This window comes from Chenopodium quinoa, unplaced genomic scaffold (genome assembly GCF_001683475.1).
Source record: "Chenopodium quinoa cultivar QQ74 unplaced genomic scaffold, ASM168347v1, whole genome shotgun sequence".
NCBI classification, from domain to species: domain Eukaryota; kingdom Viridiplantae; phylum Streptophyta; class Magnoliopsida; order Caryophyllales; family Amaranthaceae; genus Chenopodium; species Chenopodium quinoa.
Window position 1 is genome coordinate 1,563,902 of NW_018742461.1, and position 16,202 is coordinate 1,580,103.

General features: G+C 33.5%; 2 protein-coding genes across 2 annotated transcripts; one reads left to right on the top strand and one right to left on the bottom strand.

Moving 5' to 3' along the window:
- The first annotated feature begins 455 nt into the window (after window positions 1-455).
- LOC110718600 (3',5'-nucleoside bisphosphate phosphatase-like) lies at window positions 456-4,463 on the top strand. The gene is made up of 5 exons (XM_021897462.1): window positions 456-996; window positions 2,307-2,431; window positions 2,644-2,958; window positions 3,050-3,219; window positions 3,853-4,463. The coding sequence occupies exons 1-5, from the start codon at window positions 712-714 to the stop codon at window positions 4,203-4,205; spliced, it is 1,248 nt and encodes a 415-aa protein (XP_021753154.1). The 5' UTR covers window positions 456-711; the 3' UTR covers window positions 4,206-4,463.
- A 198-nt stretch (window positions 4,464-4,661) lies between these two features.
- On the bottom strand, window positions 4,662-13,143 carry LOC110718601 (endoplasmic reticulum-Golgi intermediate compartment protein 3-like). The gene is made up of 13 exons (XM_021897463.1): window positions 12,538-13,143; window positions 10,970-11,043; window positions 10,566-10,649; window positions 10,402-10,482; window positions 9,672-9,752; window positions 8,790-8,882; window positions 7,869-8,048; window positions 7,699-7,766; window positions 6,426-6,477; window positions 6,191-6,244; window positions 6,021-6,113; window positions 5,693-5,759; window positions 4,662-5,173 (listed from the first exon to the last, which is right to left on the bottom strand). Exons 1-13 carry the CDS (start codon window positions 12,680-12,682, stop codon window positions 5,100-5,102), a joined length of 1,146 nt encoding a protein of 381 aa, XP_021753155.1. The 5' UTR covers window positions 12,683-13,143; the 3' UTR covers window positions 4,662-5,099.
- Window positions 13,144-16,202: the final 3,059 nt, after the last annotated feature.

The window sequence follows — 16,202 nt, forward strand, 5'->3', positions numbered from 1 at the left end:
TAACCTACAAAAAATAAGTATGAAGCAAGGGTTATTAAATATTTAAACGATGCCTGCATTTTAAGAGGTAATGTCTGTAGTTTAAATTTGAATGATTAACATACCCTTACATGTGTTCTATATTTTCACTCCTCTAACTCAATCAAACACTTTCCTCCCAACAAACCACCACCAGCCGAGGGCAAGATAATCGCCGGTGTTGAAATCTTGTAAAATTTTTGGGTGGAGGCCAAAGGATTGGAAATTCCGAAAGTTCAAAGAGGAAACGAAATTCCAATTTCGGTAATTCTAGGCTCATCATCTTTCTTATTCATATATGATGTTCAAATGTCATACTCGTATTTTGTAGGTTTTTTGCTATATTAAGTGAGATTTAATCTTATAAATTAGTCAATCTAAATCTTATTACCGGTACTTTTTTTAAACAAGATAATACCATTACTTATGGCTAAGGTACTTACTATCTTTCCAAAAAAAAATTATTGTGCTTTTTACAAGTACTTTGCAAAATACTTATATGTGTAATGTGTGGACCGAATTTACCACAAACAATTCTAGGAAGTAGGAACTTTCACTTTCCTATCTGCTCAATTAATTCAAAATCAGATAAAACCTATTTTGACCTTTTAAGGCCGCTTAAACCAGAGTTTTCATAAATCCATTCTTCCACAAACCCAAACCCAGAAATCCCAGAAACACCCACTTCGAATCATGGGAGAAGTTAACAAGAAGAAGAAAAGAGGGGGTGCTAAGAGAAGAATGACTGCTGAACAAACCTTAGCCTTAAAATCTGTTAATGAATGGGTTTTGTTGGCGCAACACTCTAATAAAGCTGTTAAAGATGAAGAGAGAGAAAATGAGGATGAATTTCTACCAGAAATTATGCGAAGAGCTCAAGTTTGTGAGAAAGTTGTGTTTGATTTGCATTCTCATTCGATTTGTAGTGATGGGTTTTTATCCCCTTCTGCTCTTGTTGAGAAAGCTCATCAACATGGGGTCAGTTTTCTTCCCCAAATTTCAAGAAATTTATTTCATTTTATTGTTGGGTTTTTTTTTATTTATTTCTGTTCTTTACAATAGTTTAATATTGATTTTGTACTGCTTGATTTAGTTTTTGTGATGGGTTTGTTTGATGGTGACATTAGAATTTTGTTGTGTATTGGAAATTTGGATCATAATATATATTGCATTTGGTTAATATTAGGCATTTAAATTAACTGTTAAACCCAAGAGAGAAAAAGAGGAATATCATGAATTCATGATAAAGAAACAGGAAGAGTACTTTGATAGGTTGACTAACTATTAGATATCTAACCGTGCAATTGAATATAGATTTTCTTTAATTCTTAAGTCCCTAATAATTGGTAGAAATTTCTAAATTTAGTGGTTACAAAGCATAGTTGAAGTATAACAGTTTGAGATGGTGAGGCAATATTAAAAGATACATATCCAAAAATGTAGATATGCTTCTCTCCTGTCACTGAAGCCTTATTTATTAATCAGCTCGTGAAGTTTGATCTTTTCGTCTTTGCAATGTTTCTTTTGTGACCGTTTTGCTCTAGCCAAGGAATGTAGCTGTTTAGGTGCATGTAGTTTTTTGTCTTTTGAATGAGATAGTTCGCTCACTCAATTCAAGTGGTGTACATAATTGTAGAAGTTTATCTTACCTGCACCTGATTAGTTCTTACAAAAACACTTGTCAAATTTTAGGGAAATTAAGGATGTGGAATTGGTGCTTTCTTAATGTGCTGGGTCTCTCTAATGTTTTTTAATCAATATAACTCACACATTCCATAGTCGTAAGCAATAACAATTATTCATGAGTGTTAGTTTTCTTTCAAGTAGGAAGCTTGACTTCCATAGTGTTTAGAGTTATTTTGGAAGAATCATTGGTTTTGTTTTCTTGCCATGATGGAATATGGGATTCTGAGCTATACATTTAATTTCTTGCAAGTAGTTATATTCTATTGCATCCTTATGGCTGTGGCTTGGCGAACCTTTTATGTAGTGGTTTGTAAGAGATGCGGTGAGACTGATTCACAACATATTTTCAATACCTGTGAGTCATCAATATTGTTATACTAGAATCCTAAAATGCTGTTTTCTGTTGAATGTTGGTCAAGTCATCAGCATTGATTCATTTTTTGCATTCTGATTCTAAATTCTTTATGTTTCCCTTTCTGTCTATACAAGTAAGCTAGGTGCCTCATTCTTCAAATTCAGTGGTTCAGCATGATTATAAAAGTCTTAAATTTTAAGCTTTGATAAGATGTGTGATTTATATATCTGTAATGTCTTCAGAACAGGTGAAAGTTCTTGCTCTGACTGATCATGATACAATGTCTGGTATCCCTGAGGCCCTGGAAGCTGCCGGTAGATTTGGCATCAAGATTATTCCAGGTGTTGAGATCAGTACTGTTTTCTCTACAAGGCAAGTACGAGTATTTCATTTTTTTAACTAATGATAATGCTAGTTGGATAAAATTTTATCATTTTTTGGTTAAGCGTCCTTTACGTGTGTAGTGTAGTATACTATTACTGGCGTTACTGCTAATTACATAATATATTGCTAATAAGAAGATGAATGCATTTAAAAATATCTGATTAGCAACATTGACAATGGAAAATTGAATTGATGAACAGAGATAATTCTGAATCAGAAGAACCAGTTCACGTCCTTGCATATTATAGCAGCTGTGGACCAGCAAGATTTGAAGAGTTTGATCAATTTTTGACCAACATAAGGGATGGACGTTATGTTCGTGCAAAGAATATGCTCTCAAAATTGAATAAACTCAAAAAGCCCGTTACGTGGGAACATGTCATTAGAATTGCAGGCAGTGGAGTTGCTCCTGGAAGACTGCATGTAGCTCGTGCTTTGTTGGAAGCTGGCCATGTTGAGGATCTCAAGCAAGCATTTGACAGATATCTTTATGATGGTGGACCTGCTTATTCTAAGTAATAATTTATGAGCTCAATGGTGACTGTTCCTTAATTATGAATTTTTAACTGATGTACAAAACTTAGTATCTGCCTGTCCTGGGTGCAGGGGAAGTGAGCCTGCTGCTGAAGAAGCAGTGCAAATGATTTGTAAAACTGGGGGAATAGCTGTTTTGGCACATCCATGGGCATTAAAAAATCCCATTCCGGTGGTCCGTAGTTTAAAACAGGCTGGTCTGCATGGAATAGAAGTTTATAGAAGTGATGGTAGACTTGCAGGTAGGTGATCTTCAAGCAGTTCATTTACCACTGTTGCTTTTCATATCAAAACGTGTATTTTAAAATTGGGTTCACCGGTTTTTGATGATGTGTAGGGGAGATTTAGAGGTAAATTTTACTGCTGAAAACTGTTAATTTGTTCTGTGTCCATTTCTGTTTGTGCTAAGAGTCTTGTTTAATTGCATGTCCCTATTTGAAGAATTTTAGATAAATTTCCCTGTTTTGTTTAATTAGTATGTTTTTGAGATTCATGTACTAGTGTCAGAGGGCCTTAGAGCTGATCTTGACCGATTTCCAAGATACAATTGTAGCCTTACTAATAGCAGACTGGACCTTAGAGACACTGGATAGTTTCTTTCATGTTAAATTAAAAGCCTTTCAAGTTTCAACCAGAAAGTTGGGGATTGATAAAAGATGCTTCTCCTTTGCAGCCACTAATGTTTTATCTGCTAACTTTCAAAGCATTAAATCTCAAGTCAGTTCTTTCTCTAGCTCAATAATTTGATATTCCAATTGAGAGAAATGGTTATACCAACAAATCATGGTATCATGAAAAGAAATTTATTATCAACTTAAATTTTACGTAGTACTTACCTAGGATTCAAGCTGTTTGTCTTCTCTTTACTGCAACAGTATACAGTGATCTTGCCGATGCTTATGGCCTCCTGAAGCTTGGAGGCTCAGATTATCATGGAAGAGGTGGACGTATGGAATCTTCTATTGGAAGTGTTACACTTCCTGTGTTGGCTGCCCATGACTTTCTGAAGATAGCTAGACCAATTTGGTGTGATGCCATTAGAAGTATTTTGGAGCAATATATTAAAGACCCTTCTGAGCTGAACCTAAAGCATATCACCAGGTTTGGAATAAAAAGGATTTCTACCAGTAATTGTGAGAAGGATATAATAAACAGTTATTTGCGCTCGTGGTTGACCAAGGAAGAGATGCAGCATGCAGTTTTCCAGGCCACCATGTTAAAGCTATGAGATATTGCAGTCTTTGCAGTAACATGAGAGGAAAGCTCACAATATCCTTTAGCTTGCCATAACGCACCATGTCAAAGATTTCGTTTCAATTATAGGACGTGTCTAATTAGAAATTTATGCGCATCATAGTTCTTTTTTCTTTTTACTGTTGTGAATTCTATTTGAAGGATTGGTGCATCTCAGTTGAGTAGTTGTACAATGAAAGAATAAAATCTCTAGAGTTTTATTCAAATATTTTTTTTCCAACTGGTTACAATTGAAATTTGATTTTACTTGTCAATTAGGAAAAAGGATACCGCGGCCTTGCATTATAGGTTGTTAGCTGTTACACAAAGTAAGCCCAATAATCCTTACCACTAAGTAAACCAAATGTAATATTGTAAGAAAAATGTACCTAAGTTGCATATTTATCCGGTTAACCTTGATGGTGAACAAAAGAAACGTAGAAAGTACTGCTTTGTCCAAGGAACTTGACCGAAGTGGTATTGATTAAAATCTCAGCTGTTCGTATAGCAATGTCTAACATCAAATCGTCTAAATAATCTACACATCAATACTCTTGTAACTGAATTTCAGCTGTTCGTATAGGAGAGACAATTTTGATAATAGGAAGCTGTGGACATGTACACCAGCAATTACGGAGTACATAATTCAACAAAAATGAATGACTAATTGCTCAATAGCACAACAATAACTGCTTAACAATCAAGCAAGCCCATCGGCCAAAATTGACCGCCATGCCATAAGCCACCAGGCACTGAGTCACACTCTAGGACAATCCTCTCCTATAATTTCACACCGTATTTCACCCAGGAAAATCGAGGATATAAGAGTACATAATCAACTGGGAGCTGGAAAACTTTCTGCTCTAGCAATAGCTCAACCAAATTTTTTCTATAGTTTCTTTTTCATAGCCTTACGACCATGATAAACAAAAGAATCTACTATCCCTGCAACTGTGAAAGTGCCTGACAAACGAGCAAAGATTTCAGTACTACTGATGTCTTAACAAGTTCAGCAAGTAATACCACAGCAGAAACATAAGTAAGATGAGAAATCTGAGATATGTCAAGGTCTTTGGTTTCAGATGGTTAGTGGCCAATAACATATAGCAGAAGCAATAATAAATTGGGTTGTTGAGAGGGGTATACAGCAAAATCAACTACGAGGCAATGCAGGTGCAAACACATATTTGGCAAACACCACAGATCCCAAAATCATTTCCTAACAGCTCAAACTCCAAGTTGTACAGGGCAATAATTAATTTTGCCTAGGAATAGTTTGCCAGTTGCCACTGCCTTTTTCCCTACAATCCTTCTTTTCATCTTCTTCAGAGACTTTTTTTTAAAAAAACAAAAAAGAAAAAAAAAATTATGCTAGGAAGGAGTCCATAAAATATGTACATCCGAAAAAGGTGGATTGCCAGCTTCAAAGTATAGGGGGGACAGATTGGAGCAGTTAAAGAGATAGAGGAAGAAGAATTGTACCTCCAACTATTGCACAGACATTAGTCAAGAAGTGTAAAAAGGACATGTGCTTCTCCGTGAAATTTACCTGAAACATTATAGATAAATTCAGCCACCGAAATTTTTATATTACTTGTGTTCTTATTTGTAGCAAGAAAGAAAAGTATAGTAAGGTTAGTACAGTTAATCTATTACATAGAAGTGTAAAGGGCAAAAGGGAGGAGAGAAAAAAAAACAGAAGACAAGACTATTAAAATAAGCAGTAAAAAACAAAAATACATGTGAAGATTTAGTGAAAGTGTACATATTCATATAGAATTAAGCTTCCATGGTAGAAAACGAAACCAACCTTGACTGGAGAAAGATCATAATAGAAGAAAACCCCAGGGATAGTCTGATAGCGTCCTGGTTCTGAATTTTTAAAGTGCTCTGTCACAGAAAACTGTACAAACCATCACTGAGCTGAGATAAGCAAAACATCACGACAGCAAAAACCCAATAATTATGTGGACTGAGTACCTGATTAGACAGGATAGTACGTCGTCTTGCATCGGTGTATATTGTTGGGACAACCTAAAATAGAGAATCTAATGATTATCTTCCAAATCATCAAGCAAAAGCAAAAGGATTATCTTACGACTGAAGCACCCCCATATATTGTACGGGCTTTTTGCATATGTTTAGGGTAAAAAAGTAAGGATGTTTAAATTTGAAAACAAGAGAAAACGGACAGACTTGCAATCATGGAGCAAACCTTAAGAAAATACTGGTAAGATCCACTTGTTGTCTCTTGTAACCATTGCACCCTAAAAGTAATATAATCAATTTTAGTCAATAGACGTTGATCCAAAAACAACTCAACCTTAGACAACAAAGTATTTAATACAGAGTATAGATAACAAAAGGAGAGAAGACTGGGCTTAAATACAGAGTCCAAGGAGTAAAGGGGATCATGTTTCAAATTTACTCTACTTTCCTTGAAAATTCCTCTCATTTATTTACAAGTTATAAACTTCACTTTTATGCTAAGTTTGCTGCCAATATAGTCCAGACGACCAATATAGACACAGGGGGTAGGGAGGTAGTTGAAAATCATGAGCCACACCCTCCAATGTTTTGAAGTCTCTCCAACAAAGTACCAAAGAGGCCATCGAGCATGAGTTTGGCATTATGTCAAATCAAACAAGTATTACATATAAATTTATACCCATGGACAACATAATGATTATTCCCCAAGGCTGTCAATCAAGATAGGCCATGTGAAGCTGATCTGAAAAAGGTCCCTAGCTCAAGTAATCTCCGCGAATCCAAGAAATCATTCATGGTTAAAAAATTCAACGCTTTTACCACTCCAAAAATAATTATCCGGGGATACACCCCCCCCCCCTCCCCACAACCGATTCTGTATACACTAGGAATCAACCAATTTGATTGTTACTTTTTAAACGACTTTAACACAAATGCTGAAAGTCCAAAAGATCACAAGAAATGCTTTCTTGTCCTTTTACTTAAACATCAGAACATCTAAGTTCAGCTTCAGCACAGAAAAAACTAGGACAGGAAAACTATAGAGGTTATGAATTAAATTTTTAGTCTTTTAGTGACCATTCTTAATTGATTGATGTCATTCCCTCCATTCATAGTGTTTACTTAGTTGACCTATCACAGATTGAGAGAAGTGGATAAGAACCTATGAAGATAGCTTTCAGAGAATAGTGCATAGATACCCAGAAAGAGAATTGTTAACTAGAACATTCATCTAGGAAAAATTCAAAGAGGAAAACATCCTTTATGAAATTTAGGGAGTAAGAAATAATGAATGAGACAATACTCCGCTAAGATACAGCAAAAAGAAGCCTCTCTTAGGGGATACAGTGATGCATAGATTGCATGCATCATGAACACTTGCAATAAGCATGGTCAAAATCATTATAGGCTTTCAACTCCTCTTTAGGTCATTTTTATGAAACATCAAATCTTTTGTTATTCAACTCAAAGGTTATTAATAAAAGATAAAGAAAAATTACCCATCCAGAGGATTAACAACGCCAGGAAAATAGTCTCCAAAAGCTAACTTGTTGATCTTATGGCTTATCTGTCATGAATATCAAATAAGTACACTAAGTCTAAGAACATAAAAGAATAAGTATATATATACATGAAGTATTAGAAGAGTATTAACAGTGTCATAACTCACATTGTAGTTGTCCGTTTGGACAGCAAATAAATCACTAAGATGGAACTCTGACATATGGAAAGTCTTCCCCGGAATAAAATGAAATGTCCCTGCCACTTTATTAACTTCCAGAAATCCATTAATATTGCATCCTTCACCTTTTTCCTCATGGATCTTTTGGAAGAATCCTTCCCTTTCACACTGCTCATATGAGAGGAAGAAGAAATCAGGGGAGGGAGTATCTTTAAGCAGAGTTAAAGCCAGCCACATATACACATCTGAACATGATAGGCACAATCAGCCAGCAATGAAGTAAAACAGGAGTTTGGAATAAATACTGGACATGATAGGCACAATAACATGTTATGTGTTGAATACACCAGGTCACCTTGCAATAAATTTCCAAGACTGAAAATTTAAGTCGAGCCAAAAACTAGACCCCCTAGACCGATCGACTCTGGGAGGTTAATATTAACTATGTAGTTGGCGAGGCAAGCACACACATTCACAATGTAGAAATTTTTTAAGTATAAGTAATAATATTACCAATATGCAATATAAGTGCATTTTAAGACAGTTGCTAGAGCTCTATGGGTATATTACACACATTCCAGCATCACTAGGTTTGTATGCAATAACAGCCACTGATCATACAAAACTTGACAAGTTTTACTCCTTGCTAAATTCTTTAGGACAGTTTCTTCATCCCAGCATCATATTACTACCAGTAACAGCTGATATTTGTCCCACAAGTAAAGTTTGTAAACAGCTTTAACAGCACAAACCCAAGGAAAATTATTTAAAGTGCCTCTGGCAGAACAAGTTTAGCTTCAAGGATCATTAAGACCCATAATTATAGTTCACATTTCAATGAAATATATGGCACATCTGGTTTCAAACAGGAAATTTTAACAATTCCAAAAAAATAGAAAATAAAATAACCTGATCAATCAAATCCATATTCGTCAACGCCCAACCTTTCTTTCTGTATGCCTCACGAACTTCTTCACAAGAGTTGCAACAATGATCATCAGACTGCAGAAGAAATGGAAATTATGGATCAAAAAAACCGTGAAGAAATGCACTTGATAAACACGTTAAAAAAACACATTCCTCCTCCCCCTCCCTTCTTTTTGAAAATTAGGGGATTGATCACTCCTACAGATTAAAAAGCTTTAGGTCACTTCTTGTAGAGCAGGTACTTTACATGAGCACTTGAAGGTGCGTCCCATTAAATTCTCCCTGATCTTCCATTATATATAAGGACCTTGGGTCTAAAAAATTTAGTGATGTATTTGCCATGCCAATACATATATTGTGCTTAAGCAGAAATCCTCAGAACATCATTTCTACCTATCTTAGTTAAGCAGTCAGCATTCCGGAAACACATTAACACAGAACAAAATCATGAAAACTCTTGTTTGTAATATTGTAGGGTAGAAACTAAGCTGAAATGAGTTTCAAACAATACCTAAACATCAAGCACTTAAAAAGAAAGATATAGATACGTATAAAGATGGAGAACCAAAGGCTATTCTAACAAAATTCAGGATATCAGGTAATAAATTGAGGCCCTTGCACCCTCCTTAACTCATGTTATTGATCTCTCTGTCAAACAGATTACATAAGCAATAATAGACAAGGGTTGGGCAAATGTTTCCTTCAGGATACATAGCTGATAACAAGCAGTTCACCCTTAAAAAGAGGAGTAATTCATGATCATGATTATAATTTTGAATTTTAAATTCATGCAGGTACACAATGCAATAATCTGCCATATGAATGATACTGTGTGCACCAGAGTTAATAGACAAGGGAAACTACCGTTTCTGCTCCATAACATGAACCACAGTATGTCTCATTGTGTTCAAGTCTGCCACCATGCTTCTGTAAAGGCTTCGCAATCTACAGATAAAGTAATAGAATTAATTAAAACTAGCACCATGAAATAAATTAATAATGCTATTCCCTGTATCCTAACTACTCCCTCCGTTTCGCATTAGTTGCAACACTTTTCATTTTCGGCCGTTTCATATTAGTTGCAACACTACTATATTTGGAAAGGACCCACCATTATTTTATAATTTCTCTCTCCCACTAACCCCACTTTCACATATATTTTATTATTTCTCTTTCTTACCAACCCCACCCATGCTACTTTTCTTATTATTTCTATCTCTTACTAACAATACTTTATATTATAAGCCTATAAGCCTAGTCTATAATTTTCTTAAACTATGAGCCAAGCCTATTGTTGAAACTAATGCGAAACGGAAGGAGTATAAATTAGGTATTTGATTTAATTTGTCAAGACTATTCTCTCTATCCCTTCTAAGCCAAGGTTGTCCCCTTTAAATTGTATTTAGCATATATACACACCACTATAAACTTTAATTACAGAATACTAATCTGTTCCACAATATGATGGTAAAATTATGCATAATATAACAACTGACAGGGGACATTAATGAAAGCTAAAAGTGACTGTGAAATGCACTAAAATATTTCATTACTTTTAAGGAAGATTTAAAAAAAAAAAGGCCACTTATCTAACCTTCGGCGCTCCAATGCCATCTCGCCTAGTATCAACCACGTTCCCATGAGCATCAACTCTTGTTTTGACAATGTCATGTCTCTGCAAGTAAGCCAAACAAAACATATGATCAGAAAAACAATAAATGACAAAGGCTGGAGAAGCATGTCTCTTTAGTTACATACTATATCAAAATGCCGCTCTCCACTGATATCTTCAGCGTCAACACTGAGAACCGTGCAAGGAACTTCTGGAAAAGTAATATCAAACTGCAATTAACAAGAAAAGAGCAAGCATCAAAAATTGACTAACGAATTCAGAAGAAGATACAAAATATCCATGAGAATCTGTGTATACAATCAAAATTAAAAATAGTATAGAAAAGAACCAAAAAAAAAAAGGATCTAATTGACTTGCGCAATTACTTATTGAAGTTAATGTACAGTTATGGATTCCCGCAAAAGACAGTAATATATTGCTGAAACGTAGGATTAAGGAAGCAGAAGTCAAATGTGTTGTCACAAGCCATAAATGAGATAAAAATCATAAAATGCAAGGGAGAGCATTCCAAGCAAAAGAATGTACTTACATTAATACGAAGATTTTTCCCTCTAGATGTATCCACTACAAGTGTCGTCTCTGTAACAGTATGCAGATATGATTCTGCAGGAAAATAGAGAGGTGCGCGATACAAGTGGTCAGTGATGCAAAAGAACACATGAATGTTACATTTAATGCCTTGGTAGAACAAGGTTCAAACTCCAAAGTTAAATCTACAAAACTATAAATAGACACAAGCATCACAAACCACATTGGAATCACAAATTTTTTGATCAATGACAATTAGTCACATACTCACATTACATGATCACATATCCATAGCAACCGTTATTAGCATACACTAAGCAGATCTCAGCAAAAGTTGCATCACATAAATATTGATCCTATCGAGTAGAATATAATGATCATCATTGTATCTATCATCATGATTTGGATACCAATATTGGGACACTATTATTACAAGATAAACAACCTCTGGACATTTCTCTGACCATTCCTTATTCCTAAGCATACTACAGAAAACTACCACCGATAAAATCCAAAATGAATCAAGGAATTATATTTGGTCTGAACAACAACAGTATTAACCTATTACTACCAATATACACCATTTCAATGTAGGGGCAAGTGGATCAGTTCATGATCTCAAGCAAGTAAACAACTAAATGAATGCCAACTAAGCCATTTAAAGACTTTGGCTCAGCTAAAGGCAACACAACCCAAAAATGAAGCTTTTTTAGGTACAGCCAAACTAGGTGTACACTACACGTAAAGAAAACAAGACAGTCTATCAAAACAAGGGTGGCAAAAAGAGAGGGTTGAGACTTGACAGATATGCAATTAATGATCCAGCACAGCACATCTGGTTCATTTTTCAGCTCTCTGGCTTAGATACTTCTAAAACAAGATGCTCCTACACCAGCATTGACCATACCATAACCACAAACCAAGGGAGTCCAAACCCTAAATCCATCATTACTCAGTGCCTCAAACGAGGTGAGGCAAACCAGACACACCACTATCCCAGAAAATACAGAACCGATTTACCCCATTAAACCCTTGATTCGAAACTCACTAACATCGGAAATTCCACTTGAATTTTCGATAACAATTATCCAAAGCTAAAAATATTCTCGTATTTCTCGATAATGACTCACTTAGCTCCATTAACCCACAAATGCTCCTCTAGTCAACTACTTTTTCTATTGTACTCAAATGCGCTAGCGCCCTAGTTACACAGATATTAGATTGCCTCAAATAACAAAATATCTTCCCTCCTTTTTCTCTTTCCCTCTATTAGCAGTAATTAAGGCTACACATTAACAAGGGTATTTGCAAATGCAAATAGACTAATCTACTTGTAAATATTTCAATCATTTCTCACATCCCAAATTCCCAACTAATTATGATCAATTTGTCAAAATTTTCACCTACTCTTTCCCATCAAACAAAAAATTATGTAAACCACTAATTACCCATTAGCTTGTCAAATCAAAAATAAAAACTTACACAGAAATTCTCAAAAAAAACAAAAAAAAAAGGGACAAGTTTTTTAAAAATTATAATAACTTACAAAACCAATAAAAAGAGACATACTGAGCTCAAACAAGAAGAGGAGGAACATGATGATGGCGGAGACAACGGTGACGACACCGCCGGAGAAAGTTCTCTTGTAGAAATCTTCATTGATTTTAGGGTATGCGTCCAAATCTCGAAGTTTCTGGGATATGAAATTCTGCATTTTTAGAATTTACCCACCTTAATTTTCTTCAAAATTTAATTTCTCCAAAAAATTGGAAAATTTTATATTTTTTTACAGACCCAATAAAAAAATTTGATTTCCCACCAAAATCTCTGCAAATTACTTTGTTTTTTGCGTTTAGAGGAGATGGGTGTTTGGGAGTGAAGGGAGGGAAAGAAAGCGTGGGTCGGAATCTGGGAAACGTATAAAACAAATGCAAAGATTATTTCATTTGTTTATTTCCTAATCTCCTTATTATTTTCGTTAATACGAAATATTTACATATTCATTGACTCATTGTTGTGCACTTGTGCTTGTTTGAGACTTTGAGTTGTTTCTTGTGATAACCTTTTGGTCAAATATTTCGGTGTGTTTCTCACTGTCTTGGTTTAAATGTTGTTAAGTGATTATTAGTGAACGTTAGCTAGATTAGTTGGTTAAGGTCGATCTAATCACGTCTTCATCATTTCTCTTTATGACTCACTCTATACCCTTAAAATTACTTAGAATTGTCCACATTTTTTAGGGGCAAAAGTTTACTCTGTATTTCTTCCAATTAGTGAAGGTAAAGGAGGACAAGTTCAAAGAATGCGAAACTATTTGTCCAATCTCACCATGGAGGAAGTGAAATATTTAAAACCGAAAATTCTAAACGATACCACACTTTCTCAAATTTGTTTACATTTTGTTGATAATTACTTGTACGTTAGATATTATTATTGTTAATATTCATGTAAATTGATTAGTTATTGTACAAAGAATTAAGTATCTAGTTTTGAACCATTCAAAAAAAAGAGTATCTAGTTTTGAATTTAAAAAAAAGGTATAATAGTTGATTGTGTTATGAAATATTGTGTGGATGCCCATTATACTCCTTGTATCATTCTAGAATATTCTAGATAGATCTAGGGTTTATATTCTTATCCAATCAAACCCTAATTATATATATTGTGTGTGTGTATATATATATATATATATATATATATATATATATATATATATATATATATATATATATATATATATATATATATATATATAGAGGAAGGCTCATGTAAGAACCCTCCTCTATATAAGAACTCAATCTTATATAAGAACCAATCTCAACCATTTATTAGTTTTGATCCAACCATCTAAAACCATCCTTTAGTAATGACATTTCTGTAATTCTTTTTTTATGTTCTAAATTTTTTTGCCTACTCTTATGTTCTAAATCTAGTCTACCTATTTTCTAATTTTTTTTTTCTATGTTCCAAATTTAGTCTACTTATATACTAAAGTTTTTTTTTTTTTTTTTTTTTTTCTTCCTATGTTCTAAATTTTTCCAACCTATGTTCTAAAGTTTTTTTTCTTCTTCTTATGTTCTAAATATTCTTTTACCTATGTTCTAAATTCTTTTGCCTATGATCTAAATTCAGTCTACTTATGTTCTAAAGTTTTTTTTCCTAAGTTCTAAATTTTTACTACCTATGTTCTAAAGTTTCTTTAGTAATGGCATTTCTGTAATTCTTTTTTTATGTTCTAAATTTTTTTGTCTACTCCTATGTTCTAAATTTAGTCTATTTATGTTCTAATTTTTTTTCCCTATGTTATAAATTTAGTCTACTTATGTTCTAAAGTTTTGTTTTCTACGTTCTAAATTTTTTCTACCTATGTTCTAAAGTTTTTTTTCCTATGTTCTAAATATTCTTTTACCTTTTGCCTATGTTCTAAATTCAGTCTACTTATGTTCTAAAGTTTGTTTTTTCCTATGTTCTAAATTTTTACTACCTATGTTCTAAAGTTTTTTTTTTTTCTTATGTTCTAAATATTCTTTTACCTATGTTCTAAATTTGTTTTTTCCTATGTTCTAAATTTAGTCTACTTATGTTCTAAAGTTTTTTTTTCCTATGTTCAAAATTTAGTCTACTTATTTTCTGCTCATATAACTTAGTGCTTATTTAATTTGTTTTATTGGATTTTTTTTTTAAAAAAAAAACATTTGAAGTTTTTTTTAGTTATTTATAAAGATAACCTATGAAGGAATTGAACCTACATCCTCTATGCATTTGCATAATGCTCTTCCAATTGAGCTAATAGGTTTTATCATATGTTCTAAATATTATTTGCATATGTTCTAAAATTTATTGCTTAAGCTCTAAATTTTTCAATCTAAGCTCTAAATATATGTATGTTCTAAACTATTTTCCTATGTTCTACATTTTATTGTTTATGTTCTAAAGTTTTCTGTCCATGTTCTAAATATATATCTTATATTCAAATTTTTTTGTCTATGTTCTAAAGTTATTTCGTATGTTCTAAATTTTTTTCATATGCTCTAAATTTTTTCTGTATGCTCTAAATTTTATCCTATGTTCAAAATTTTTTCTACCTATTTTCTATTTTTTTTTCCGTACGTTCTAAATTTTTTCTATCTATGTTCTAAACTTTATCATATGTTCTAAATTTTTACCTTATGTTTTAATTTTTTTCACCGTATGTTCTAAATTTTTAGTATATGTTCTAAACTTATTTTCTATGCTCTTTTTTTTTCCCAATATTCTAAATTTCCAATTTTTTTTCCTATGATCTTTTTTTTTTCCCAATGTTCTATATTCCTATGTTCTAAATTTTTACTATGTTGCAAATCATTTTCTTATGTTCCAAATTTTTCCTATGTTCTAAAGTTGTTCGTATATTCTACACCTATGTTCTAAAGTTTTTTCTACCTATGTTCTAAAGTTTTTTTTTTTTTTTTCCTATGTTCTAAATATTCTTTTACCTATGTTCTAAATTCTTTTGCCTATATTCTAAATTTAGTCTACTTATGTTCTAAAGTTGTTTTTCTTTTCTATGTTCTAAATTTTTACTAACTATGTTCTAAAGTTTTATTAGTAACAATGTCAATAATTTGTGCAAAATTTGGGATAGTAGAATGTAACGAGTAAGTAACGGCACTCAATGTAGGAATTAGGTGTATTTGAATCAAAGGTTAGCCGTGAATTAACCTTTCCCTAATATGAGACAATGCTCCAATCGTGTCATTACCGTTACATAATCTAGGTTTAGTTAAGCATAATTAAACATGCCGCTCCTGAATGAGCATAATCCCTGCAACACACAACTGAAAGTTTAATTGACAGTTCATTGTGTTTACTGACCCAAGACGGGAAGTCATCACCTTAACCATTGGAATTCCAATAAGAGGCTCAGACTTTCGAATGCACCAGCTTATTGTCCTACCAAAACAAGACAGTTGAATGCGAAGAATATCGACAACACAAAAATGAAGGCTAAAGCAGTCCCATAATATAGAATGAACTATACTCTTTATTATTGCCAGAAATGGGGAACAAAAGAAAAGGCCAAAGATAAAATAACAAATAGAAACCAAAACACCAACGCCTAGAAACTGCCAAAAAAAACCCGAACAAAAACAGGAAACAGCAATAACAGCAAGCAGAAACAGCAGCAGCAAGTGGAACCAGCAGCACCAACCTACAACAGCAGCAGCAACCAGAAACAGACCTCAGCAGACCAG